This window comes from Vulpes lagopus, chromosome X (assembly GCF_018345385.1).
Source record: "Vulpes lagopus strain Blue_001 chromosome X, ASM1834538v1, whole genome shotgun sequence".
Taxonomy (NCBI): domain Eukaryota; kingdom Metazoa; phylum Chordata; class Mammalia; order Carnivora; family Canidae; genus Vulpes; species Vulpes lagopus.
Window position 1 is genome coordinate 105,140,311 of NC_054848.1, and position 27,245 is coordinate 105,167,555.

A 27,245-nucleotide genomic window follows, 5' to 3' on the forward strand; every position below is an offset into this window, starting at 1 on the left:
TGGTACCCGACATGTAGTAGCACTCAGTGAATATCTGTTGAATATATTTACTCACCTCTTCCCTTCCGAGGGTCTGTGAAAGCTAATGGAGAGCCAAACCTGGGTGAAAATTTGCTGATCACATAAGTCAGGGAACAAAACTCCTTCCAAAGTACTACTGGTCTGTGACTAAATAGAAGATCCAGCCCTTGGCCTCAGGAGCTTACCATCAAGTTGGTGGAACATGACTTGAGCAATCCTTAGAATCACTGGTGGTTTATAAATCACGAGTGGAATCTATGCCTCCCGTGAATGAAAAGTGGTACAGCCATTGATCAGACCAAGAAGGTGTGAGGCTCAGTGCTAGGTTGAGAGGTGCATAGTGTGAGTGAAATGGGGACACCGAGGGAGGGATTCAGTTGAGCAGAGCCCAGTCGCTTCAGACAGAAGAGACTGGGTGCTAATGTTTGTGAAGCCCTGAGAACACTGTGGCCCATAGCAAAAGTTATATATGTGCTTATTAAATCAAAATGTTGAACTGATATTTTTATACCACCAAAGTTTTATTTTTCCTTTTAAAAATATATAAAAATATAAAACAGCTTTATTCAAGAAACAACCACGAACTTCCCTCTCTCAAAGGCACTCATAAGGGGGCTTCCAAAACACGTTTGTCTGATATTCAAAAATACTCTATACTAATGTTAGAAAAAGCATCTATCTACAGGAACCGCCCCCATACCAAACCTGGGGATCACATGGACTCAAGGAGATCGTCTGAGCGAAGAGACCAATCCTCGGAAATATCAACAGAGGAAGATGGCAGCACCAGCTGGCCCTCCTCAGCCTCCACTTGGTGGTGTGCAGCCTGGGCATGCCCTTCTTCATTGAACACACAAGGTGGACAGTCGCAGTCGGGCCTTTGGCTAGACTGTGACAAGGTGAACACCTCGTAGCTTGCCTCACCATTCTGGGCTGTGGCCCCGGCTTCACTGGCTACTTTTACAGAACAGGGCAGAGTAAGCCATGGGGACCGGTGGGGAGCAGTACATGACACTGGGATCACATACTTAGAAGAGGTACCCTTCGAAGCATAGTGCAACTCAGTGCTGTACATAATCATGTCCTGAGAGATAGCCTTGGCACGGATGCCACATTCGGTAACGCGGTAGGTGAACTGGTAGACATGTGGCTGGACATGGTTGGCAGGGCACCCTAGGCCCAAGTGTAACTCATGGAAGTGTACATACACATCATTATTCAACATGAAGGGGTGGACAGTGACCATGAACCAGTCTATAGAGCACAGTACAGTCATTGGGCTTTGTGTGGAACAGGCTGAGAACACAGAGGCAAGGATGACCATCCCTCCTATCAACTCGAAAACTTTCATCCTTGTAGTTGATCAGGTAACAACTCTCAGGAATCAGGATGCTGTCAGGTGAGGATTTCTAGAGCACACAAAAACACAAAAGGTCAATCATCTTATTGCCTATTGAAAGTTCAAACACAATCATTTTTTCCCTTTTAAAACAAGTATTTTCAAAAGGTGAAGTGAGGAGAACTTAAATGGAAAAAAGGTGAGGTGATGGACGTGTTCATTAACTCGATTGGGTGAATTCTTTCACGATGCATACGTATGTCAAACCATCACGTTGTACGCTTTCAATATCCTACAGTTTTTTTTTTTGTTTTTTTGTTTTTTTTTATTTTTTATTTTTTATTTTTTATTTTTTTTATTTTTTAATATCCTACAGTTTTATTTGTCAGTCATACCTCAATAAAACTGAAAACAAAACAAAGAAAAGGAAAACCTTCTTGTGAGAGAGAACAGGATTTTAATTTCATTGTTGGAACTCGTGTTGCTAGATGATGACAGCAGCTTCTCTAAGTGGCTTCGCCACACTGTTGCAGTATAAAGCACATGTCCCTCATCTTCAGAATGAGAGTCAACATTGGTCAGTGATGGCATCCCTTTGTGTGCAACCCCAACAAAGGAAATGAAACTGTTTTTCATGCCACACATGAACTAAGGCGACAGGAGATACAGTTTAATTCAAGCTGGCAGCACTGCCCTCTTTAAGGGCCTCCATGTCCTCTAATATGCCACAAACAGACTCCTCCCTATTGTCCTGTGTTGGTTAGAGACAAACAGGAGTTAATAAAAGTCAGAGAAGGAGATATAGTCTGGGGTACCACGTGGGTGGCTCAGCGGTTGAGAGTCTGCCTTCGGCTCAGGTTGTGATCCCAGGGTCCTGGGATCGAGTCCCACATTGGGCTCCCTGCATGGAGCCCACTTCTCCCTCTGCCTGTTCTCTGCCTCTCTCTCTCTGGTCTCTCATGAATAAACAAAATCTTTTTTAAAAACCCCACAATATGAGAAGGAGGTGACAAACGATGCAAGAAGGAAGGGAGAGGAACACCATCAAATATTCTCGGACTCAGCTCTCATTTCAAAAGTGAAAATGAGGGATCCCTGGGTGGCGCAGCGGTTTGGTGCCTGCCTTTGGCCCAGGGCGCGATCCTGGAGACCCGGGATCGGGTCCCACGTCAGGCTCCCGGTGGATGGAGCCTGCTTCTCCCTCTGCCTGTGTCTCTGCCTCTCTCTCTCTCTCTGTGACTATCATAAATAAATAAACAAAATTTAAAAAATGACATCAAATAGAAATGAACCTAAACTTTTGAAGGAAATGTCTGTGCAAGCGTGAGGTTTTACTTTTGTTCCCTGATGAGTTAAGTCACCCCTGTGTATACAAATGCATCCTTTGACTCTTATTAAGTGCCTACTACATGCACGGCACTGAACTCAAAAGCATCCCGAGGCATTTCTATCCTCCCTGTTTCCCCAGTTGCAAAAATGCAGCTCTTTCCTTTCCTTTGAAACTGATGAATTTGCTGCATTCTTTGATGGAAACCATGGTATAATGAACCCACTAGAAAAGGGCGGTGGCCTGCATGAAAGACTTTGTTTCTAACTCAGGCACTTGATCTGATTGGTACTGATTGGGCCTCCCCATGTCTCTCATTCATGACTCCTCAGTTTCTTGGGCTTGTTGGGTGTAAAGAGCCATCTCCTTCCTTCCTTCTTGGCTTGTTCTGAAATGTCTCTCCTGGGACTGCCTTTCTGTCTTGTGCAAAGCAGAAATAGAAGCAGCAGCAATGAACAGAGAAACTGACCCTCTTACCCCTCCAAAAAAACAAAACAAACAAAATAAAACAGCAACAACAACAACAAAACACAAGTCCACTCCAATGCCAGCTGTTCTTGGATAATGACTCAACAGTTATACAAACAGATCGCTTGCTCTGGAATGACATGCGGTACTCACTGAGCTCATCACTCCATCACCACCGCGCTATCCACTCTGGTCCTGGTCTAACGGAGCCCATCCTACCCTGAGTGTGTTTTAGGAGTGGCTTTCTCCCCCTCTCTCTTTTTTCCTGTCCTTAATATCATCTCATAGCCGGGACCTATTTGCCCTGAACAAAAAATACCTGCCCTTTAAGGAGTTCTTGGAACTGGGCCAAAGAAACAATCCTTCTATTCCATGTTGGTTGTCCAAACCCCAAACTGAGACCCAAGTTTAAGGCCGAGTTCTTGTCCGGGGAGTCCAGCCTTCCATTTCTCAAGCATCTTTCCTATCTGCTCCCCCCGCCATTCCCTCTCACAAGTAATCCCAACAGAGTTATAAAAAGCCCAGAGTCTCTGAGAAACAAAACAGTCATCCCCCTGACCAATCATTTTGGACCACCTCACCTTCCACATCCACTTTCTGAATGATCTTGCACTGAATCAATCTTGAAGAAAGGGGTTTAGTAACATTGCCGAGTTCAGGGGTTCATTTAGTACCAATCTCTAAACTCAGGACAGTCTCTTTTTTCTGTGATTTTTCACAGCCAGGAACAGATTGCCACACAAGGGGGGCAATCCATGAGGATGCCTGTGTGTGTGAAAACCTACCTCTGAGCTCAGATAAAACTTAAAAATGGAAGTCAGGGGGACCCATGTTCAAGACTACGCATCTCTGAGGTGAGAGGGAGGAGTGGGGGACCAGGAGGAGAGCAGAATGTTCTTGCTAATAAGCTTGATAACCCTAGCTCAGTGCCACGCTTCAGGAGTCACTCTGTTTTGCTGAGTACAGATCATCAGAACTGGGCAGCCTCCCCTTTCCTGCTGCCCACAATTCCCAGGCTGGGGTAGAGGCAGTGTGTGTGTGCATGCATGCGTGCGTGTGTGCGCGCGCACGTGCTGGGGGATGGTGACAAGTCATTCACAACACAGTGCGAAACCATCCAATCAGCTGGCTTTCCTAACTTCTAGCTGAGGCCTGCTGGCAGAATGGGATTTGACAGGCAAGGGACAGGGTGGGCTCTGGGTAGTTGGCAAAAGAGGAAGAAGAAGGCTGAGGGGTTACAGATGGGAAGGGGCACCAGAAGAGCAGGTTGTGTGTGCGTGCAGGGGGTGCCAAGTGTAAGGTATTTTTAGCCATCACTGGGGCTGTGCACAGCATCCCTGGAGCTGTGGACAGAATCCTATTTAAAAGTCTCCAGAAATCTTCCGAGTTAAGGGGAGCTGAGGACAAGGAAGAAATAAATGCAGAGAAGGGAGTGCTCACCTTGGGACTACTATCCAGCTTCTTGAGGAGGAGGAAGAGGAAGAGGAGGCAAAGGGAGGAGGAGGCGAGGCATTTAGAAAGCAGTTCTCAGTGACTGCATTACCGTAGCCCCATTTGGACTTGATTGCAAATTATCCCTGTGACATTCCAGAAGCAATGAGCTTTGGTGCATTCATACGGCCAAGCAGGGCTCTGCTATTGGTACAAGCCGTCCTGAGCCGAGCTGCAGAGGCCCACTAACCCAGAGCTGCTAGTGGCACCTGGATGCAAAATGTTTGCTTTCCCTGCAGCTACAGAGTACAGTAGCTTTCTGTTTTTCTAAATGTGGTCTTTGCATATATATTTTCCATTAGTTCCTCGGACAGAGTTTTCCTCCTTGCCTTTATTTTTTTTTTCAAGAACTCCCTAATAAGCCTAATTCTTAATAAATCTTTTTCATTCATTCATTCATTCATTCATTCATTCATTCATTATCTTTCACATTTAAGAAAAATCATGAAATGTTTCACTTTGGGAACAGGAACTCTATTTCTTAATGTCTTACAAGAAAGAGACTGAATATTGGCATAGACACGGAGCATTTTTAATCTCGGGAAGAAAAGACCCTTTCTAAAAGAGACAAAAGCTGCAGACCAAATTCGTTTTGTGCTGTGTATGTTTTGTGAAAGCAGACAGGATTTTTGCCTTCCCATCTCCTCTGATGTCGTTAGAGACACATATGAACCCTTTGCATGGGGATTGGGGAGAGGAATTAGCTAAACATTTCCACATCTGGTTTTGGAACAGTTTGGAAAAAGAACTCACTCCATAGGCTCCTGGAAGCTTTTTGGGTCGACAGTTATTTATTTTTAAAATTCAGTATACTCACGACAGCATAGTTATCAATTGTATATTGTTTTCTCAGAATCTTGTTGTCAAAACAAAAGGAAACTCCCAAGCAGTATGCAATTATCTCAGGGAAATAGAACTGTCAGGGTTTTGATTTGCAGCAAAATTTGTTTGCTCTCTTGCAGCTGATGTGAAGAAAAATGAATCTGAGTTGGAGCGAAGATCCTTTCAGAAAACAAGAACAGAAAAGAAGGATCCCCACACTCTGCTCGAACTTTTGTAGTCCAGAAATTTGAATCCTCACGTTCTGACTATGTCCTGCCAGCCTCCTCAAGGTTTGGGAGGCTTTTCAAATGGAAGTTCTTTTTTATAAAGCCCAGCTTTAAAGAATTTGTTGGTTAACCGTGCTCAAAGAAAAGTGAGGGCTGTGATGATGCTAATGATGTTGAAGGTACGTGAAAGTGAGTCAGAGAATTAAATAACTGCTTTGGTGGGATCTACATCGCTTCAAAAGAATCTGGGTTCGGTTCAGGCTGCGAGGCTTGTGAAGCACAGTGTTACAGTAACCACACGTTATTCATCATTGTGGGTGGAAGAAGAATTATGAACTGCTAATGCTTAACAATGTCCACTTTCTCAACAGAGGAAAACACCTTGACTCAACCCCAGAAAAGACTTCATTAAAATTCAATGAAAAAAGGTTGTCATTAAAAAAGGTTGTCATTAAAAAAGGGTTTGCAGATTCTAAGTGTAACTGCGGAAAAATGCATGGATGCAGGAAAGAAAACACTTCTTAATCTATAAAGTAACCACTGTTCAACTTTTGGTTTCTGTGCTTCTGGATTTTGGGGGCAGATATCTATCTACCTATCTATCTATCTATATATCTATATACATATATACACCCACATACACATACATTTTATATATATACAAAACATATTATATATATTTATATTTATAAATATATACTTTATATTTTTATATAACAAATACATTTTATGTGTATAAATACATATATATTTATAATACATATATATATGTATAAATACATATATGTGTAAAATCCAACGTCATTTCTGGAAAAAAAAAGTCAAGACTTTTTGAAAGCTGTTTTTAATTTTTGACATTGAATTTGAAAGCAATCAAAGCATTATTTTTGTTTGGGCCATCTGGTTTTGTTCTTATAATCTGTTAAGCTATCAGGCATAGTTTAAATGTCATGGTTCATCTCATGCACAAATAAAGATTGCGAAATAAATAAGAGCCCAAGCTCCTTGTAAGAGAAGCTTTTGTTGGGTCACAACTCTGGTTACTAAAAAGTGAGTAGTCCGATGTGAAGTGAAACCGTAATGAGGCTGCACAACTAGGGTAAGCTGGACCCCGACGGAACGTAAGTATTTCCAAATAAATACAGAAGGCCATGCTTTAGTGGAAGTTGCAAATATCAGGTCGTGGAATTCCTTCCCTCGTGCAGAGAAGCAGAGTTTAACTATAAAGTTGAATGAAGGGATGTGTTTCATAATTTCCATAAAATGTACGGAAAATCTCAAAGGCATGCCCCTAATTCAGTTTATGTTTTAATTTAATAATTTATTTGAGCTCGATTTTTCAGAAAGCTATACCCTTGGCCACAAAGCCCTAGAGTTCCCTCTCATTTTAAAAGACAAGGTGAGTTTGTGTCTATGCAGACCTCCCAGCCCCACGGTGACATGCTGCATTTTTAACCCACTAGCAGTCTCTGGGGGGTCTGCCCAAACCAGATTAAGTCCTGTTTGCCTGAGATGATTTCCTGATGTTACCAACTGAAGGCAGAGATCGAATCAGATGCTCCTTCAAGGGCTTCACCACCTCTTTGGGACACCTGTGTCAATAAAGGAGGGCTCTAGATGGCTTCCAGAAATGGTCAGGCACATTCCTCTCTCCCTTTCAAAGTTGGGATTTGGGGGTGACAGGTTTTCTTAAAGCAAGGTCCATGTATGGGGCCCTAGCAGAAGGATGGCTTAAGTCCAAATCAAACCATAGTTGACTTTACGGGCTGTTTGGTTGATTTGGAACTGACTTGACCAATATGTATCTTTCCCACATCCAAGCTTCCTTATGTGTGTCCCACCCAGAACGTGGCCACTGGTGATATGTGGACACCCTGACTGAGGCCGTTCACCACCCCTTGGCTCTTGAGTGGGGAAAAAAAGATTTAGAAAAGGATCCTCTGATACGAAGTTTGGTGGTCACTGTCACCCTACAATTTGGGAGGCATGCTGTATATTAGAGGAGGGAAAAGTACATTGCTCTGTGGCCAGGACACTGTGGGAAGAGGAAATCATATACGTGTGCACATGCGCACACACATGCACACACACAGATGGTTGGACAGACAGACACACTAAAGAGAAAGGAAAGCCCAAATCTCTTTCCTGCTGTTGCCCTGGTCCCTCCTATTTTTTTCCATTCCTTAATCTTTGGACTGTAAATTCCTTAAGGAACTGGGTCTTGGTCTACTACAGTATCTGGTAAATCGTAAGTACTCGGTAAATATTTATCGAATGAAAGAGCAAAGGAATCAATGAATGACCACCAGCCACCTGCCCCTGTCCTTCCTTGTCTGGTCTAAGAGTCTGAATCTGGTTACTGACTAACCCCCTGCACCACTCCTTCCCCAAACTCTTGGCAGAAGGCCTGGAGTAGCAGCAGAGTATTTCTTGGTAGAGAGTGCAGGGCCCCTGTCAAGGGTCAAGGGTCAAGGTCTCCAGCCTACCCACTTACCTACCTGCCTGCCTGCTGGGCTCACTGATGCCAAGGGCTTTACATCTGCTCAGTACAATGGTACCCTTCACAGCCCTCTCCATGAGCTCTTGGCCAGCCACTCCAGAGAGAGCCAGGACTTCTTATATTAACCCCAACCCTGGTCACTGTCCTCCTTCCCTCTGTCAAACACCCAAACAACCAGTGTCAGCATGCCTGGATTCAGCCACAGATTCACAGGCTATCCCTGCTCTAATGGTCTCGGGCAAGTAAACTAAGTCCACCTCTAGACAGAAGACAGGTGCAACTGTCCTCCGGACTGGCTTTACTTGGGAGGAAAGAAGAAATTCTCAAGCCCCAGCCAGACTGAGTCTGGGCAACCGAGAGCCACGGTGTAGTCAGAGTGGGAAGGCTCGGGCCCACAGGTACCACAGAGCGATGGGGTGCCTGGCAGGAGCTTGCCTGGGTCAACCGAGGCACGGGGACACAGTGGCCAACCTCAGTGGCCACTGCGTGGCTGGATTCCCTTGGCTGGAAGGAGAAAGCTAAAGCCTGGGCTACGTATCTGTTCCCCTCGGAGCTGCCAGCTCCCAGCGTGGAGGGGGACGTCAGAAAGCAGCAGAGGTTCCCAGCGATGGTTCGGAGGCAGGATGGCTTAAGTGCCCCCGACCACGAGCTGACCCTGCGCTCCCTCTGGGTTGGCCTCTCCGCTCTGCCGATCCAGAGCAAGAGAGACATTGAGGCCAACTTCAGGTTTTGTTTCAACATCCTCTAGTAGGAGGGCTTCTCAAAATGCTTTGAGGTCGATCCCATCTTCACATATGCTATCATATTTCACCGGTAAATATCACCCTCCATTTCTCTTACTTATACCTTTTAAATAGCAAAGATTTTTTTAAAGATTTATTTGTTTATTCATGAGAGACACAGAGGGAGAGGCAGAGACATAGGCCGAGGGAGAAGCAGGCTCCCTGTGAAGAGCCTGATGCAGAACTCGATCCCAGGGCCCTGGGATCATGCCCTGAGCCAAAGGCAGATGCTTAATCACTGAGCCACCCAGGTGCCCCTATAACAAAGGTTTGATACTGGGTGTGACAGCTCCTTATCCTAGCAATACCAAAATACTTGGGGCAGAGAGTTGGCTTGGTACCTTCCTCACACAATTAGCATGTGGTTAAAATATATACATAATATGTAACAGTGTGAGTCAACTATTCTTCAGTTAAAACAACACATTACAAGGGCGTCTGGGTGGCTCAGGCAGTGAAGTGTCTGCCTGCGGCTCAGGTCATGATCTCGGGTTCTAGGATTGAGCCCTGCAACTGGTTCACTGCTCCACAGGTAGTCTGCTTCTCCCTCTCCCTCTGTGTATCCTCTCTTTCCAATAAATAAATGAAATCTTTAAAAAACAATGAAAACACAACACATTGCAGAGGCACATGGGTGGCCTCAGTTGGTTAAATGTCCGACTCTTGATCTCAGCTCAGGTCTTGATCTTAGGGTCATGAGTTCGAGTTGCAAGCACAGTATAAAAAATATATATACGCAACGGGTTGAACTTATGTTCATTATTTGTATATCATAACATATAAATAATTAAAATAAATATGTAATATATGGATGTTAAAATATAAAATGCTGACATATAATATTATTCTGGTAGTATATACATGTGTGATATATAATACTATTAAAATATATTTTAACAAGAAAAAGAGGTCTCCTTTGCCCTGACAACCTATCATTCCCTTAACAAAGAATAAAGAACTCTTATGAAATTTTTCTCAAGGGCCAAGACTTGAAATATATGTGTGTAATGTATGCAAATACCTGTATACATGTACATAACATATGCAAATATATTTGTTATATAATAGGTAACCCTCCACCCTAGGTCACTGTCTTCCTTCTATGTCTATCTATAATATATCATATATATATATAGTTATATATATTTATGGGTTGAATTGTGTCTCCCTTAATTCATACTTGAAGTTCTAACACTCCCAGTACCTCAGAATGTGACCTTATTTGGAAATAGGTTCTTTACAGAAATAATCAGGTTAAAATGAGATCATTGGGGTGGTCCCTAATCCATTATGACTGATGTTCTTATAAAAAGGGGACATTTGGACACAGAGATCTGCACAGAGGGAAGATAATGCAAAGACACGTGGAGGATGACAGCCATGGGAAAGGAGTGAATGAAGCATTCGCAAGTCCAAGTATGCCAAGAATTGTCAGCAAACACCAGAAACTAGAAGAGGCAAAGAAGGATCCTTTCCTAGAGTTGTCAGAGAGAACATGGCTCTTCTGGTACTTGATCTGGGACTTCCCACTTACAGAACTATGAGAGAGTAAATTTCTGTTGTTTTTATTTATTTTTAAATATCTTATTTATTTGAGAGGGAGACAGAGAGAGAAGTACAACCAGCAAAGAGGGGCAGAGGGAGACAGACTCCTTGCTGAGCAGGGAACCCAACACAGGACTCGATCCCAGGACCCCGGGATCATGACCTGAGCTGCAAGCAGATGCTTAACCACATGAGCCACCCAGGCACCCCCAAGGTATCTGTTGTTTTAAGCCACCTAGTTTGTGGTACTTTGTACAACGTCCCTTGTAAGCTAATAAATATATTTTCCTAATCAACCCAATAGACACACCTACTTCCTTCCTGAGGTAAGAGCTTGCAACCATGGCTCTTCTGACTCAGTGTCTTGCTAAAATCTTAAATTCCATGAAGAATCACAAAGATGGTGAGGCTCCAAGGAATGGGGACAGCTAAAGGGATGCTGATGCTGGTGCTCCTTATCTACAAGGGAAGCGGAATGGGATGGCGGTGGGGTTAGCCTACTTTTAGGAAGACTTCCCTTATTCTAAAAGTTGTTCACAACTGAATGGAGACAGTAGGTATGAATCCAAGTTTTCTTGGTTCCCTGTAGGCATTCAGGTAGAGGCTGGATGGGCACTGGTCAGGATGGCTGGAGAGGGCATTCCTGTCCTGGGAAGGGTGGCGGGGCACGAGATGACAGGGTCTTTATTTTTTTTTAAGATTTTATTTATTTATTTATGAGAGAGAGAGAGAGAGAGAGAGAGAGAGAGAGAGAGAGAGGCAGAGACACAGGTAGAGGGTGAAGCAGGCTCCATGAAGGGAGCCTGACATGGGACTCAATCCAGGGTCTCCAGGATCACGCCCTGGGCTGAAAGCGGCGTTAAACCGCTGGGCCACGGGGGCTGCCCAACAGGGTCTTTAAAGTTCTATCACAGGAAGCTGCATGTGTGTTCCCATGTGTGTGTTCATAGTATCATCATTTGTAGTGTGTTCAGAATTATGTATCATATCATGCTCATGATTAGTACATATATTATAAACACAGGCAATGGAGAACATACACACACCCCATGCACACATAGGTTATGTACATAGGTCTTCTTCTGAAAGTCTCATGATGTCCTTGACACCCAAAGCCTCTACACCTCATACATAGAAGATCATGTAGTACTGTCTACCAGGGATTGACCACCCCCCACCCCAGCCAGGTTTTTGTTGTCACTGGAGCTTGGTGATATTGGTGACAGTTACAAGGGGGAAGCAGGAGGGAGAAGAAGGAAGGTGGGTCATGATGTTGAGGAAGATACTCAGAATGGGGTTCACTGCCCGGCTCTAAATGGCGGGGGGGGGGGCTGACATGGCCTTTTTACAAGCAGCATGCTCGCGGAAAGCCCCTTACCAGAGGTTCTCTTGCCAAACTTCTTGCACTGGATCAAAAAGGCTGGGGCTCTGCTCCTTGGAGCTACATCTATGGGAGCCTTAGCGCAGCTGTAGGGTAAGTGCTCCAAAGTATAAATATTTTCTGTTTAACCTAGAAAGGAGGAGCAGTCATGACTTATTTTCTATGCTTATGCTTCTTAGCAATGTTTTAAGCAATCGCAGAATCCAAAGATTTTTAAAAGTTTGTTTGAACATACACATATGGGTCACGTATGGGAACAGGTCTCAAACATTTTCTTTTACTTGGATACTTTTTATTGCACAAAAGACCCCCTCCTCCCCTCAATAGAGTGCACAGCTCTCCTATTATCTCCCTAGATCTTTGCATCCCTCCTGGATGGTCTTTCAAAGACAGGCACTGCATGTTTAAGCTGTGGAAATGGGAGCCCAGAAGGGCAGAAGGCCTTGGCCAAGATTGAGGTTGGATCAGTGGATTTGGGCCTCAGGCCCTCCTGCCAGCCTGCCTGGTTTCTCTCCCCCTTTACACCGTATACAACATAGTGAGTTATTATGAGTTAATCAATGTGGAAAGAAAGGGAAAGTCCTGGAGTGCCCTGACCCAGGGGCTCCTGTGCCAAGATTTGTGGCAGAGTTCTGCTCCAGTATCTGACGGTGGCCCAGTTTTTCAAGAGAGGGAGTCCCACCTAACTCCCATTCAGTTGAGGTCGCTAAGCAAACCAAAGCACAGAGGGCCTCCGGTGGCAACTTCCCACAGCTAGGGAAAAGGTGGGTAAAGCTCTAAGAGGGCAAATGGCTGTGACGGGCAAGGACCAAGCCTTCTAGAATCTGCCCAAGATTTGCAAAAGACAAGAGAAAGGACGGAGTATTCACAGACTGGAAAGGGCTGACCTGGTTAGACACCAGCTGAGCTGAGAGTCTGTGCTTCCCTGACCGTCTCACTTGGTCACGTTTTTGTTTCATTCCTGAGTTACCGGAACAAAGACAGAAACCAAGTCCACCCAGGAGACAGGACCATTCATCAGAGGCAGCTGCCTGATGGCAGAAACCCAAATTCCTTTGAAGAAGGAAGGAAATAGACATTTATTGAAGTTAGGAAACTCACAAAAGACACAGAGCTTGTAAGTGGCAAAGACAGGACTGGAAGCATCTGCCATGCTCACGGAGTTTCCACAGTTTTCTTTCTCGTATATGCCACCACTGAGAAAGTAAACACAGGGAATGTATTTTTAAAAAAGAGGACATAAAAAAAGCATAGATTGTTTATGGGGATCAGAGTCTAGGGTGATGGGGAGGTGGGGAAATTAATAGCTTTTCAAGCAGGGGAAGTGCAGGGGGTACGAAAGGCCATAAATGAGAGACAGAAATTCAGAGGCATTCAGAGAAGATAATTCTAGATCACTGTTTATATTTGATCACTCCTTGTATTTTAGACTTCTTGAGAACAAGCAGTCATTCCTGATTTCCATGTAACACATTTATTCTAGGAGGTGCATGTGTACCCAGAACATAATGAACCTTAGGACACGCTGTATATTCAGGCCTTCCCAATCGATTTTGACAAGGGAACTGTGCATGGCTTCTGTACAAAGCAACCGAATATGGCAACCCCAAACTATGAAGAATGGCCTGCAGGCTCACCCAATAAATCTTTCTGAATGGAAAAAGGGTTCCACACATTCCCAAACTCTCACATTTGTTACGGAAGTGGGAGATCGCATATTCCCAATTCCACCCTGAGGACAGAGATTGTGTCTTTTTCTGATTTCATCATGTCTTTAAAAAGAATGCCGGGCTTTATTTACCAAGCCTGGATGTTTGTGAAGCTCCAGACAGGGCTTGGATGAGAGTGTGGGGCAGGGGACCAGACAGCCAAATGTAGATTCAGTGGCTCATTTTACATCAGTACCATGTTCTACACAATGAGGCCTAGGCAGCCCCCATGCCCTGACAAAAGTTGGGTTTTCACAAACATTTTGGTGTCCACTTAAAAAGAAAAAAGCCTACTTAGTGAGCGTAAAGAAAGCACCAGGGACTGGGTGCTTTTTATTCCTGGTCAAAGCCATTAGCTGGAGATGTTACAGAAAGGAATTGAGTTTATTTCCCTCCAATAATACCATCTGGCATTCTCGCAGATTCTTTATGAAGAATCTTATATTGTTTGAGCCATGCTCTGGGTCATAACAAGAGTTGAACAACTGTGGCACCCACCTGTTCCAAATCAAGACTGGGGTATTAAGATCAGCAGTGCTGACCTATTAGAAGGGCCTGGCCATTTTGCGTGGAAGGCAAACCTCTCCTAAACCTAGGGATTAGCATGCTCACATTGGGACAACTGAAGCAGGTGCTTGTTCTGTGGGTGGTTCAGAGTCATTTTTCTGGCTGCCTAGAGGTAGAAGCTGAAATAGAATAAGTCCTCGAGGGCATGACCCCAGGCAGGGTATGGGGAGATAAGGGGGACATGCCTTGTTCTTTGCTTCCTTGGAAAATGGAAAGAGAATCTCTTGGCACAAAATGGCAGCTGCCCTGGGTCTTCAGTGGTTGTGCCACAGAACGAGGGGCAAAAGAGCATGAAGCACTCTCTGTCAAGGAATACGGTCATTCAGTAATGTGATGTACATCTCTAAACAAGCAATACTTTCAAGAGGGCCACCTTATTATTTATAAAATAAACTGATTTTCAGAGAGGAGGACTTCTCTTTTGCCTCCCTTTTTGGGATTCTGCTTGTGTAGACTGTAGACACGGAGGGGGGGTATTTTTTAAAAAATCAAATTTTAGGGGCAGCCCCGGTGGCGCAGCGGTTTAGCGCTGCCTGCAGCCCAGGGCGTGATCCTGGAGACCCTGGATCGAGTCCCACGTCAGGCTTTCTGTATGATGCCTGCTTCTCCCTCTGCCTGTGTCTCTGCCTCTCTCTCTCCCTCTCTGTATCTATGAATAAATAAATAAAATCTTTTAAAAAAATCAAATTTTAGATAGCATTTATGACTTCTAAATATCAAAATTTTATGGCTTTATTTTGCCTTCATCTTAAGAGTCCATGAACCTGTAAGGGTGCCCGGAAATCATAATATTCTGGTTCTTGTTGTCCCTGTGTGAACACATCATTGGGCCTTCCAGGTTTGGTTAAGACAGCCTGGCTGCAGGGGCTAAGAAGTGTTCTCAGTGAGGTGGTTATGGAGGAGACAATGACTTAGCTCATCTTACAGGGCATGAGTGGGTGAGACTGTTATATGGTCCGAAAAGGAGTATAAGAAGTCATCATTTCAAAATAATGAAGTTCTGTAGGGTTTACGGCAGGACAGTCTAGTATCTGTGAGGGTCTTTGATGTGCCACAGAGACCGACCAGAATGAAACTGTGCTCTGGTTTTACTAGAACCTTGGGCATATTACTTTCTTTTAAAATTTTTTTTAAAAAAATTATTTATTTATTCTTATTTTATTTATTTGAGAGAGAGAGAGAGAGAGAGAGAGAGAGAGATAGCAAGAGTGAACACAAGCAGGCGGGAGGAGCAGAAGGAGATGGAGAAGCAGACTTCCCACTGAGCAGGGGGCCCGATGTGGGGCTCTATCTCAGGGGTCCTGGGATCATGACCTGAGCCGAAGGCAGATGCTTAACTGACTGAGCCACCCAGGCACCCCACTTTCTTTCTTCTTTCTTTCTTTCTTTCTTTCTTTCTTTCTTTCTTTCTTTCTTTCTTTCTTTCTTTCCTTTTCTTCTTTCTTTCCTTTTTAGAAAAAGAGCATGCATGCACGAGTAGGGGGTAGAGGGGTCAAGGGAGAGGGAAAAGGAGATTCTCAAGCAGGCTCCACACTCAGCCCAGAGCCTGACATGGGGCTCAATCTGAGAACCCAGAGATCATGACCTGAGCTGAAATCAAGAACTGGATGCTTCACTGACTGTGCCTCCAAGGTGCCCCAAGGGCATGTTACTTTCTAAGTGTTGTCTTCCTCATTCATAAAATGAGGACAGTAAAAATAATTGCATTAATACTTCACAGTTTTGGGATGCCTGGGTGGCTCAGTGGTTGAGCATCTTCCTTTGGCTCAGGGCATGATCCTGGAGTCCCAGAATCGAGTCCCACATTGGGCTCTCTGCATGGAGCTTGCTTCTCCCTCTTCCTGTATCTCTGCTTCTCTCTCTCTGTCCCTCATGAATAAATAAATAAAACCTTTAAAAAGTACTTCACAGTTTTGTGCAACAATTACAGAAAATTACAAATGTAAAACTATTCCATAGACTTTCTGTCACCCAAGCCTTCAATAAATGTGAGCTACTATTAACTTTTTATTGGTGGATATATAAACTCAAGTAAACTGCATTGAAACAGAGTTCATAGCACATCATAGAAGCTCCTCCTCATCTATTTTCATGCTGAAGTCTAAACCACATCTGAGTTTTTCAAAGGCCTGGGAGTTGGAGCAATACAGACCTAAGCTTGAATGGGACTCTGTCACATCCTAGCTGTATGACCTTGGGCAAGTCACTTGCCCCTCCTGGCCTCCGTTTCCTCATCTAAAGCAGGGCCAGTTATAATAACCACCTCACAGGACTGGAGGATCGAATGAGGAATGAGAAACTGCACGTACAGGGCCTGGCATAGAGCAAGTGCCCAATAAATGGGAACTATAGAATAGGCTTGGGCAGACAGCCTGGCTGCAGGCTTCAACCCCCCCCAACACCCCCTTGTAAGTCCTAACTAGAGTGCCATCAATCTGCCACTCTCCTTGGGGGTTGCCGGAAATTCCTGGCACAGATGTCTCCTACAGGGATGAATTTTGGATATTCCTCCGTCCACCCCTGTTACCACCGAATTATGGGGGGAGAGTAGGAGAGAAGAACCATTGAGAGGGAGAGGAGAAAACAAACATCTTCTGTATACTCCTGCCCTGGCGAGCCCAGGCGTATGCCTGAAATAGGTGTTCGGTAAATACTTGAGGAATGTATGTACAAATGAATGAAAAAGCAAGGTGGCAGGCAGGCAGGCATCTGGGAACAGACAGAAAGAAATAAGAGTCACGGCAAACTCTCCCCAAACTCGGCCAGGACAACATCTCTATCTTGGGGGCCTCCCCTGGCCATGGGCTGGGGGAAACCCCAAATCTCTGCTTCCTTCTGCACAGGCTACATTCAAAAGCCTTCAGTCCCCATCAAGATCCCCAGACAGAAGCTTGAAGGTGGATTGGGGCTCCCCACTCTGGGTCCAGAGCCCTGAGTCTCTCTGCCATGGGGAGAAAACAGCTTCCTTCTAAGGCGGGTCTCAGCGACCTCCTCTGAGGATCTCCAGATAATAATCCCTTTGCCATTAGGAGATTCCTTCCTTGTCTGATACCATGCAGTGGGGTGCCAGAGATCCACACATGGAAGCAACCTGACTACCAGGTCTTGCCGAGAATCATGGGCAGATGGTTGAGGACAACTGTATACACAGGTAGATCAACACATGCGTCTGACACGCGTGCTGACCATGGAAGGGACGGAGGCTGAGGACAATACTTTTTATGAACAACATTTAAAACCTTATGTGCTGTGGTTTCTCAGAGCCTTTCATGAGCTCAATTTCTGTTCTGACATTTGTTTCAAATAAGGTCTCCTTCCATAAAAATACCACTTAAGGACACACATGCAGAATATGCATTTGGCTTTTCCTGGGTGTTAAATATTTTATTTGATGTGCTGATTTTCCCACTACATTGCTGGAAAATTAACATACACTTAATTGTCTGTGTGACAACCTCTCAACACAGAAGCAACAGTGATTTGGATCCTGAATCCTTAATTCTTTACCTCTTGTTCTCTGTGAGTGGCCAGCCTTGTTTTCACACCCAACCTCCAGTTACCCACAAATTCTACAAATGGCATATAGAAGCAGGCCAAACATCCAAAAAAAAAAAAAAAAAAAAACCAACCCCACAAAAAAACACAAAAAAACAAAAAACAAACATAAACCAAACAAGGAAATAGAAGAAGAGTGTGAGGGTTCTATCCTACATGATGTGATTAAGAGTTTTTTAAAAAAAAGTATTTTTAAAGAGACCCATTAAGCCAGTCTTTTGGAACACACATCACTTCCTGATTGGTTCCACACTCGTGCCATCTCTGGCTCGATCTGGTTCTGGGGGTCTGACTCAGCAAGCTTTTGTTTTATCTCATTCCACGTGGGCTGAGCGCGAGGGGGGTCTCTCTATAAATTGCCCTTTTATTGTTAAGATAAAAAATCCCAGAGGAAACCAGGGCTCTATTCCAATGTGGGCAGTTCCAGCTCAGGGGTTGGTGGATGAGCCCCAGCGAGTGTGTGGAGTGAACCCCAAGGTGGTGGGGGTAAATCTAGGCCTAATGGCAGCTGGCTGGGCAGCTGGTGGAGAGCAGCTGCTCCTGGAGGGGACAATTTCCATGAAGGGGAGAATTGCAAGTTGGGCCTCTGTACAGAGCTGTTCAAGTTGCCCTGACCCGGGGTTGAATTCTATCCCTTGGTATATGTTACTGGCTGATGCTCTGACGTTAGAGGCACAAGGGCTGGGGGGAGTGACCCAGGGACACAAAGAAGGATCTTTGCCCACTTCCAGAGTCACGGCATTACTGGGGAGATTTCAGGACCCAAAGGTGGCAATTCCCATGTGACCTTGCCCTCAAAACAATGTTTTGATGGAACTTAGCAGTGAGAATGTACCACCAACAGGGCTCTCATCTAAAGTTAAAATGCCCTTTCATAACTGTTGGAAAGGAGGTTTGTATCCAGAGAGGATCGAGGATTTGCCCATTTCTGTAAAAAAAAAAAAAAAAAAAAAAAAAAAAAAAAAAATCCTTCCTGACTGTAAATCCTGTGCTCTGTAAATAGGTTTCAGGTCCAAGAAGACCAACAACTGGCATTTTCATACACCAGTGCCCCCGACTGCCGTCTCTGGAGCCTAGCAACAGGAGGGGGCAAAGGCATCTGGGAGGGAGAACATGACAAACAGACCCAAACACACATATTTATTTAGTAAACAAGTTCGTCATCTCCTAAATTTTATTTTATTTTATTTTATTTTATTTTATTTTATTTTATTATTTTATTTTATTTTCATCTCCTAAATTTTAAAATTCACCATGAGCAAACACAAACAGCAGGCTTCATTTGAGAAAATGCACCGCGTTCCCCCCCTGGAAGTGATTGGGTAATGGTAGGCAGGCAGGAGCCACATTGCACCCAGGTGCCCAGGGCTGCACACCTGTGGATTTGGAAACAGAGTCTGGGCTATTTGACGGAGGGAGCCTTGACTGAGCTGGGAAAGGGAGAGGGACAAGGGAAGGACATAGACACTGCTGGCCAGGCCCCTTTGTCCTAGTAAAGTCCATGGTCATCTTGTCACTTCCTTCTCCTTCTCCTCCCAACCCCCACCACTCCTCCTTGCTAACATTTTTTTTAAAGATTTTATTTATTTATTCATGAGAGACACAGAGAGAGGGGCAGAGACATAGGCAGAGGGAGAAGCAGGCCTCCTGTGGAGAACCCGATACGGAACTCAATCCCAGGACCCCGGATTCACATCCTGAGCCAAAGGCAGATGGGCAGATGCTCAACCACTGAGCCACCCAGGTGTCCCTCCTCGCTAACATTTATTGAGCACTTACAGTATGCCAAGTACCCATGTTAGAGGGGAAGAAACCGAGGCCTGGAGAGTTCACAGGACTTGGGCCTATGGGTCGCATCCTGGCAGGGGACCAGGGCTGAGGCCTGGCAAGGTGACTCTGGAGCTGGCTCTCTCCCCACAGAAACCACAAAGGAGGCTTCCCTTGTGAAGCCTTGCCTTGTGGACCCTGATGGGATCAAGGCCTCAGTGCTCCTGGACGATTTCATGAACAGGGGGCCCAGGTACTTCCTCCAAGCTATGAAAAAAGGCAAGTTTCAGGCAGAATCAAGCAATTGCCAACATATTTCTTGTTTTTAAGAACTGATACATTTTTTTCCTGGCCCCCCCCCCCAAAAAATGCCGTTGGGCCTGGAAAAGCCTCATGTATCAAAAATATAAGCCCCATGCTTGTATTTTTTTTCTAGGGCACTCTGAACGAGGTTCACGCATGAAAAGTATGCACCTAGGGCAGGGGCATCAAACCCCCTTGCACAGATCGTCCCAGAGTAGGATTCGATGAGCCCCTCCCAGCTCTAGCAATTTTGCGCAGCTCCACTGTCATCTGGTCGGTGAGGGAAGGGCCTCCCACCCCAGGCGTACTCAAGGACAGAGAAAGCTCAGGCTACAGGAAGTGAGGAGAAACTTGGGATGAATTCAATCAAGAACAGCAGAAAGCAGAAGAGCAGCTTGGGCAGAAGTTGACTTCGTCGGGGGCCGGGAGAGAAACTAATTCAAGCCCTGCAGGCCAGGGTTGAGCAATAGCTCTGGTGTCAGGTGGCTGTGGGCGGAGGTGGGGGGTGGGGGGGGGGAGGACAGAGCTCACTCTGACTTAGGGATTGAATGTGGAGCTCAGCCAGCAAGGACCTTGCTTCTACCAAAGGACTAGGGCATGGGGGTTGGGGTTGGTAGTGCGGGGAGCCTAGGTGGCCTGGGGCTGAATCACGGGATATTGAGAAGAAAAGGCAAGCTTCTAATGTTAAAGGCTAAACAGGTTGGACTTGTCCCTAAAATGTACTGACGTGTAACCTCTGCACGTCCCCATCCCTGCCCCCCTATCCCTGCCGCTAGAAGAGTCTATGTTTCCTTACTGGCTGATGGGGAGGGCTCCGGTGTGAATGACAGGTCATGGAAAAGCTGCATAAGCGTGACGGACAGCATTTGGGCCCTAAGTCTAAGGAGAAAAGTCAAAGTCTAAAGGAGAGTCTCTTCTCAGATCTTTTCTGCTTTCACAACTTGTTCTTCCCTCAGGGGAAATAAATATAGGTAATGGAAACCATCATTTTTGATAGCTACCAGTCCTTCTATTTAGTCTGGGCGGGCACTGTGACCTGGCCAATGCTCCCCCTAACCCCTGAGCTCTATGGGGGGATTTGGAGGGACCCCTGGGGGGTGGAAAGGAACTCCTGATGATAGCCACATGGGTGCTGATGGCCACATTCCCACATGTAGCACATTTGGGGCTTGGATTCCATGCCTCAGAGAAGGTACAGTGGGCCTCCAAAGCTCAAAGGCTGGGAGGTCATTGCATTCTTCAGATCAGCCCTGTGTAGTTGAACCATGCTTTTTACTCCAGAGCACCTTCCTGTCTACTCAGTCTTATCTGATGTGATGAGTGGGAGAATTCATGTCTTTCCAATTTTGTAAGACAGAAAATAAATACAAATCAAAGTTTACATTCCTTTATGCGATTGTAAGTAATTATGCTTATTACCCACCCTACCCCCCTGCCCTGCATTCATTGATCCATCCAACAAATAGGTACTGGGCACCTTCTTCAGACCAGCACTGTTTTAGGTGCCAGAATATGCAAAAGTGAATTACGACAGGGTCCCTATACTGGTAGAGTTTATAGCCCCAGATCAGAGATACATTCAGTAGAAATACCCACCCACCATTATTTAACATTGAATACTTAATCTCAAAATATGTCATTACGATTGTGATAAATAATACCAAGGTTAGGTTCAAGTGTAATGAGAGTGTACAACACAGGGAGCTAACCTAGTCTTGGGGTCTGGCAAGGCCTCTCCAGAGAGAAGACATTTCCAAATCAGTTCGAAGACTCAGAACTGGGGCTGCAGATGGGGAAGATGGTGAGCATGTGTTAGTGGACAGGCTGAGACCAAAGTACAGAGCTGGAGCACAGGGCAGGACAGTCCTGTCCCTACTACTCTGTTGGTTTTACCTTCCCAGCTTCCCTGCTACTCTTTTCCCCTGTGCTGCTACCAGCCACCATTTCCTCCCCTCACCTGAGTGTGACTTAGTTGGGTCTCTTTCATCGTTTTTTTTTAAGTTTGATTGTTTGTTTATTTACTTATTTACTTTCAGTAATCTCTACACCCAACCTGGGGCTCGAACTCACAACCCTGAGATTGAGTGTCACATGCTTTTCTGACTGAGCCAGCCAGGCACCCCATCTATCTTTCATGTTTGAAAATGAGTCAATAGAAGCAGAATCCCATAGTATGAAAATCCTGACATCTTGGATGTGTGTGTGTGTGTATCTTGTAGATGTGGGACGATAACAATATATATAAGAAACATTGCCTTAGAGATTGCCACTCCTCACTCACTGCCACAAAACTGAAATCACCTGGGGTGCTTCTTTTGGCCAATTCGTCTTTTCAATCATAGGGAACTGAATCTAGAATGTTTGTGATTAGTGGGGTGGGGGTGAGAGGGTGGGGAGTGAGGGGTGGAGACCTTCGTGCAGACCATTTTGCCACTCAGGATAATATCCTTCAGATCCACCCAACTTGGTGTCCATTGCTTTTCATCATACCACAGTTTGTTTAACTACTCACCTATTGAGGGACATTTTGGTTGTTTCCAGTTTTGGGCTATTACAAATAAAGCTGCTATAAACATTCATGTACAAGATTTTGTGTGGACATAAGTTTTCATTTCTCTGGGATAAATGCCCAGGAGTGTGATTGCTGGGTCCTATGGTAATTGAATGTTTAGTTTTATAAGAAACTTGCCAAGCTCTTTTCCACAGTGGCTGCAGCATTTCACATTCCCACCAGCAGTGTCTGAGAGATCTGGTTTCTCTACATTCTCACCAGCATTTGGTATTGTCACAACTTTTTGTCTTAGTTGTTCTAATGGGTGTGTAGTAACACCTCGTTGTGGCCTAAATTTGCATTTCCCTAATGCTTAATGATGGTATTTACCATCTGCATTTCCTCTTTGCTGAAATGTCTCTTCATGTCCTTGGCCCATTTTCTGACTGGATTGTGTTTTGTTTTTTATTGATTGGACTGTGTGTTTTTAAAGTTTTTTTTTAAAAAAGATTTTATTTATTTATCCATGAGAAAGACACAGAGAGAGAGGCAAAGACATAGGCAGAGGGAGAAGCAGGCTCCATGCAGGGAGCCTGATGTGGGACTTGATCCTGAGACTCCAGGATCACACCACGGGCTGAAGGCAGATGCTTAACTGCTGAGCCACCCAGGGATCCCTGTTTTTAAAGTTTTTAAAAGTTCTCTGTATATTTGAGATATGAGTCATTGGTCAGATGTGTGGCTTGCAAATATTTTTGCCCACTTTGTAGCTTGTCTTCTCATCCTCTAAACAGGGTTTTCACAGAGCAAAAGTTTGCAATTTTGATCAGGTCTGATTTCTTGATTTTCCTTTTATCTATTTTGCTTTTGGTATCAAGTCTAGAACTTTTTGCCTAGCTGTAGGTCCTGAAGATTTCCTGTTTATTTTTTGAAGTTTTATACTTTTACATTGAAGTCATCCATGACTCAGTTTGAGTTAATTTTTGTATAAGGTATGAGACTTAGGACGAGGTGTGTGGTAGTTAATTATCCACTTGGCTAGGGTATGGTCTCCAGATATTTGGTAAAACACCTGGATGTTGCTGTGAAGGTTTTTTTTTTTTTTAAGAAAAGATTAACATTTAATTCAGTAGACTTTTAATAAGGCAGATTACCCTCCTTAATATAGGTGGACCTCATCCAATCAGGTCAAGGCCTTAAGAAAAAAACTGACCTCGCCTTAGGAAAAGGGAATTCTCCAGGAGACTGCTTTTGGATTTGAGCTTCAACGTCAGCTCTTCCCTGGGTCTCCAGCCTCCTGGCCTATCCTGCCTGAAGCTTCCACAATCACATGAACCAGTTTCTTAAAATAAATCTCTCTTTCTCTACACACACACACACACACACACACACACACACACACCACACACACTCTCTCTCTCTCTCTTCTGTATCTCTAGAGAACCCTGACTAATACAAGGTTGTTGGTTTTTTTTCTTTGTCTTTTAGCCTGTGGATGTCTAATGTCTCCAGTATGTTTTGTTAGAAAGGTTATCTTTCCTTCACTGAACTGCATTTGTACTTTAAAAAAAAATCATTTGGGCATATGTTTGTAGGTCTGTTTCTGGATTCTATTCTGTTCTATTGCTCTATGTGTCTGTTTCTCTGTCAATACCACACAGACTATAGATCTATAATATGGCCATCTGATTCCTCCCACTTTATTATTATTATTTTTTACATTTTAGCTATTCTAGTTCCTTTTGACTTACTGTATAAATTTTAGATAAAATCCTACAAAACTCTTGCTGATATTTTGAGTAGGAATTCTGTTAAACCTGTCTATCAATTTGGGGAGACTGGTATTTTTACTATGCTGAGTCTTCAAATCCATGAAAGTGTTATACCTCTCCATTTTTTTAGATCTCCTTTTAATTTCTTTCATTAGAATTTTGTGGTTTTCAGTATATAAGTCTTATGCATATTTTGTTAGCTATACATTCAAGTCATTTTTGGCAATTATAAATCGTATCGTATTTTTGATTCTGATGTCCATGTATTCATTGTTTGTGTATAAAAATACAATAGATTTTTGAATGTTTATCTTTATCCTGTGGCCTTGCTGAACTCACTTATTCTAGAAGTTTAAAAAAAATAGATTCCTTTGAATTATCTATGTAGATCATCATGTTATCACCAAATAGGAGAAGTTTCATTCCTTCCTTGCTAATCTGTATGCCTTCTATTTTCGTTTCTGACCATACTGTACTGGCTAGAACTCAGCATTATGTTGAGAGTAAGAGTGGTGAAAGTGGGCATCCTTGCCTTTCTCCTGATCTTAGGGTGAAAGTATTCAGTTTTTTATCATTAAACATAATGTTAGCTGTGGGTATTTTTGTAGATACCCTTTATCAAGTTGAGGAAGTTCCCCTCTATTCCTCATTTGCTGAGAGATTTGTATCAGGACTGGATGTTAAATTTTGTCAAGTGCCTCTTCTGCATCAATTGATGTGAACATGTCATTTTTTTCCCTTTAGCCATTTTTTTCTTTCAATATGGTGTTTTACACGGATTAACTTTTGAATATTGAACCAGATTTGCATACTTGGAATAAATTCCACTTGGTCATAATGTAGAATTCCTTTATATTGCTGAATATATTCTATTTGTTCACATTTTGTTAAGGATTTTTTGCATCTATATTTATGAGGGATATTGGTCTGTAGTTTTCTTGTACTATCTTTGGTTTTGGTATCAGAGTAATACTGGCTTCATGAAATGAATGGGAAATGTTCCCACTATTTCTATTTTCTGGAAGAGATTATATATAATTGGCATTACTTTTTCTTCAAATGTTTGGTAGAATTCTTTAATGAAGCCTAGAGATTTCTTTTTGGAGAGTTTGAAAATTATGGATTTAATTACCTTAATAGTGGGTGCCTGGATGGCTCAGTGGTTTAGGGTTTGCCTTCAGCCCAGGGCGTGATCCTGGTGTCCCGGGATTGAGTCCCACATCGGGCTCCCTGCCAAGAGCTTGCTTCTCCCTCTGCCCATGTCTCTGCCTCTTTCTCTCTCTCATGAATAAATAAATAAAATCTTTTAAAAAATACCTTAATAGTTATAGGGCTACTAACAATATTTATTTTTGGTGAGTTGTGGTAGCTTGTGTTTTTCAGGGAATGGGTCCATTTTATCGAAGCTGTTAAATTTATCTGTGTAGAATTGTTCATAGTATTCCCTTATTATCCTTTTGATGTCTGCAGGGTCTGTAGTAATATCTTCTGTTTTGGCTTGATATTGGTAATTTGTTTCTTCTTTCTTTTATCTTTATCAGTCTTGCAAGAAATCTGTCAATTTTACTGATTTTTACAAAGGGATGACTTTTTGTTTCATTATTTTCTTTCTTGTTTCCTCTTTTCAATGTCATTGATTTCTTTTTTTTTAAAAAAGATTTTATTTATTTATTTATTCATGAGAGACACAGAGAGAGACGCACAGAGACACAGGCAGAGGGAGAAGCAGGCTCCATGCAGGGAGCCCGACATGAGACTTGATCCCGGGTCTCCAGGATCAGGCCCTGGGCTGAAGTCGGCACTAAACAGCTGAGCCCCTGGGCTGCCCAATGTCATTGATTTCTGCTTTTTATGACTTCCTCCCTTCTGTTTCCTTTTTTTAAGATTTTATTTTTAAGTAATCCCTAACACCCAACGTGGGGCTCAAACTTGCAACTCTGAGAATCCAGAGTTGCATGCTCTACTGACTGAGCCAGCTAGGCACCCCCTTCTCTTTCCTTTGTGTTTATTTTGCTCTTCTTTTTCTAAGGTGGGAACCTGGATTACTGATTTGAGACCTTTCCTCTTTTTTTAACATATGTATTTGGTACTGTTAAATGGTTTTTGCTGTGTCCCACACATTTTGAAATGTTGTATTCTATTTTCAATTTAGTTCAATGTATTTTTTATTTCTCTTGAGACTTCCCCTTTTACCTATGGATTATTTAGAAGTATCTTGCTTAGTTTCCAAGTGTTTGCATATTTTCCTGTTATTTTTCTGCCATTGATTCCTAATTTGATTCCATAATGGTCAGAGGACACACTGTACATGGTTTTAATTCTTCTAAATATGTTGAAATTTGTTTTGTAGCTCAGGATGTAATCTATCAAGTTCCATGGGTACTTGAAAAGAATTGTATTTTGCGGGTTTGGGGTAATATGCTCTATAAACTGTTGATTAGATTCTGTTGGTTGATGGTGCTGTTTAGTTCTTTTATATCTTTGTTGATTTTCTATCTAACTGTTCTATCAATTGTGGAGAGACAGGTGTTGAAATCTCTGACTAAAACTGTGGATTTATCTATTTCTCCTTTCAGTTCTATTAGTTTTTGCTTCATGTATTTTGCTTCAAAAACAGCTCTGTTGTGTGGCACATACACATTTAGGATTGCTCCATCTTTTTCATGGACTGACCATTTTATCATTATGTCATAATTACATATCATAATGTCCTTCTCCATCATAGGCAATGATGAAGCCTATCTGATATTAATAAAGACACTCGTGCTTTCTTTTGATTAATGTCTGCATGATATATGTTTCCATTCTTTTACTCTCAATCTCCCTATATTATTATATTTGAAGTGAGTTTCTTTTAGAGTACATATTGTTGGATGGTGTTGCTCTTGTCTTCTAATTGGTGTATTTAGATGATTTACACTTAATGTTAATTTTAATCTCTGTCTTCTAATTGGTGTATTTAGATGATTTACATTTAATGTTAATATTGGTATATTAGGGTCTATGTTTGCCATTTTATTTTTTATTCTCTGTTTTTCACTTCTGTTTTCTTTTTCCTGCATTCCTGTGGGTTACTTGAATATTTTTTGGAATATCATCTGGATTTATCTGTTAGGGCTTTGAGTATATGTCTTGGTATAGATTTAAGTAGTTCCTTGATGTATTACATTGTATATAC

The 27,245-nt window shown here is 43.3% G+C and overlaps 1 protein-coding gene across 1 annotated transcript in view; it reads right to left on the reverse strand.

The window, feature by feature from the left end:
• Positions 1–597: 597 nt before the first annotated feature.
• PLAC1 (placenta enriched 1) overlaps positions 598–27,245 on the reverse strand; it is a 45,139-nt gene continuing 18,491 nt past the window's right edge. Inside the window, exon 3 of the mRNA XM_041742023.1 lies at positions 598–1,430. Within this exon, the coding sequence (XP_041597957.1) occupies positions 734–1,372 (639 nt within the window). The 5' untranslated portion in view covers positions 1,373–1,430 and the 3' untranslated portion in view covers positions 598–733. The remainder of the gene's footprint in view (positions 1,431–27,245) is intronic.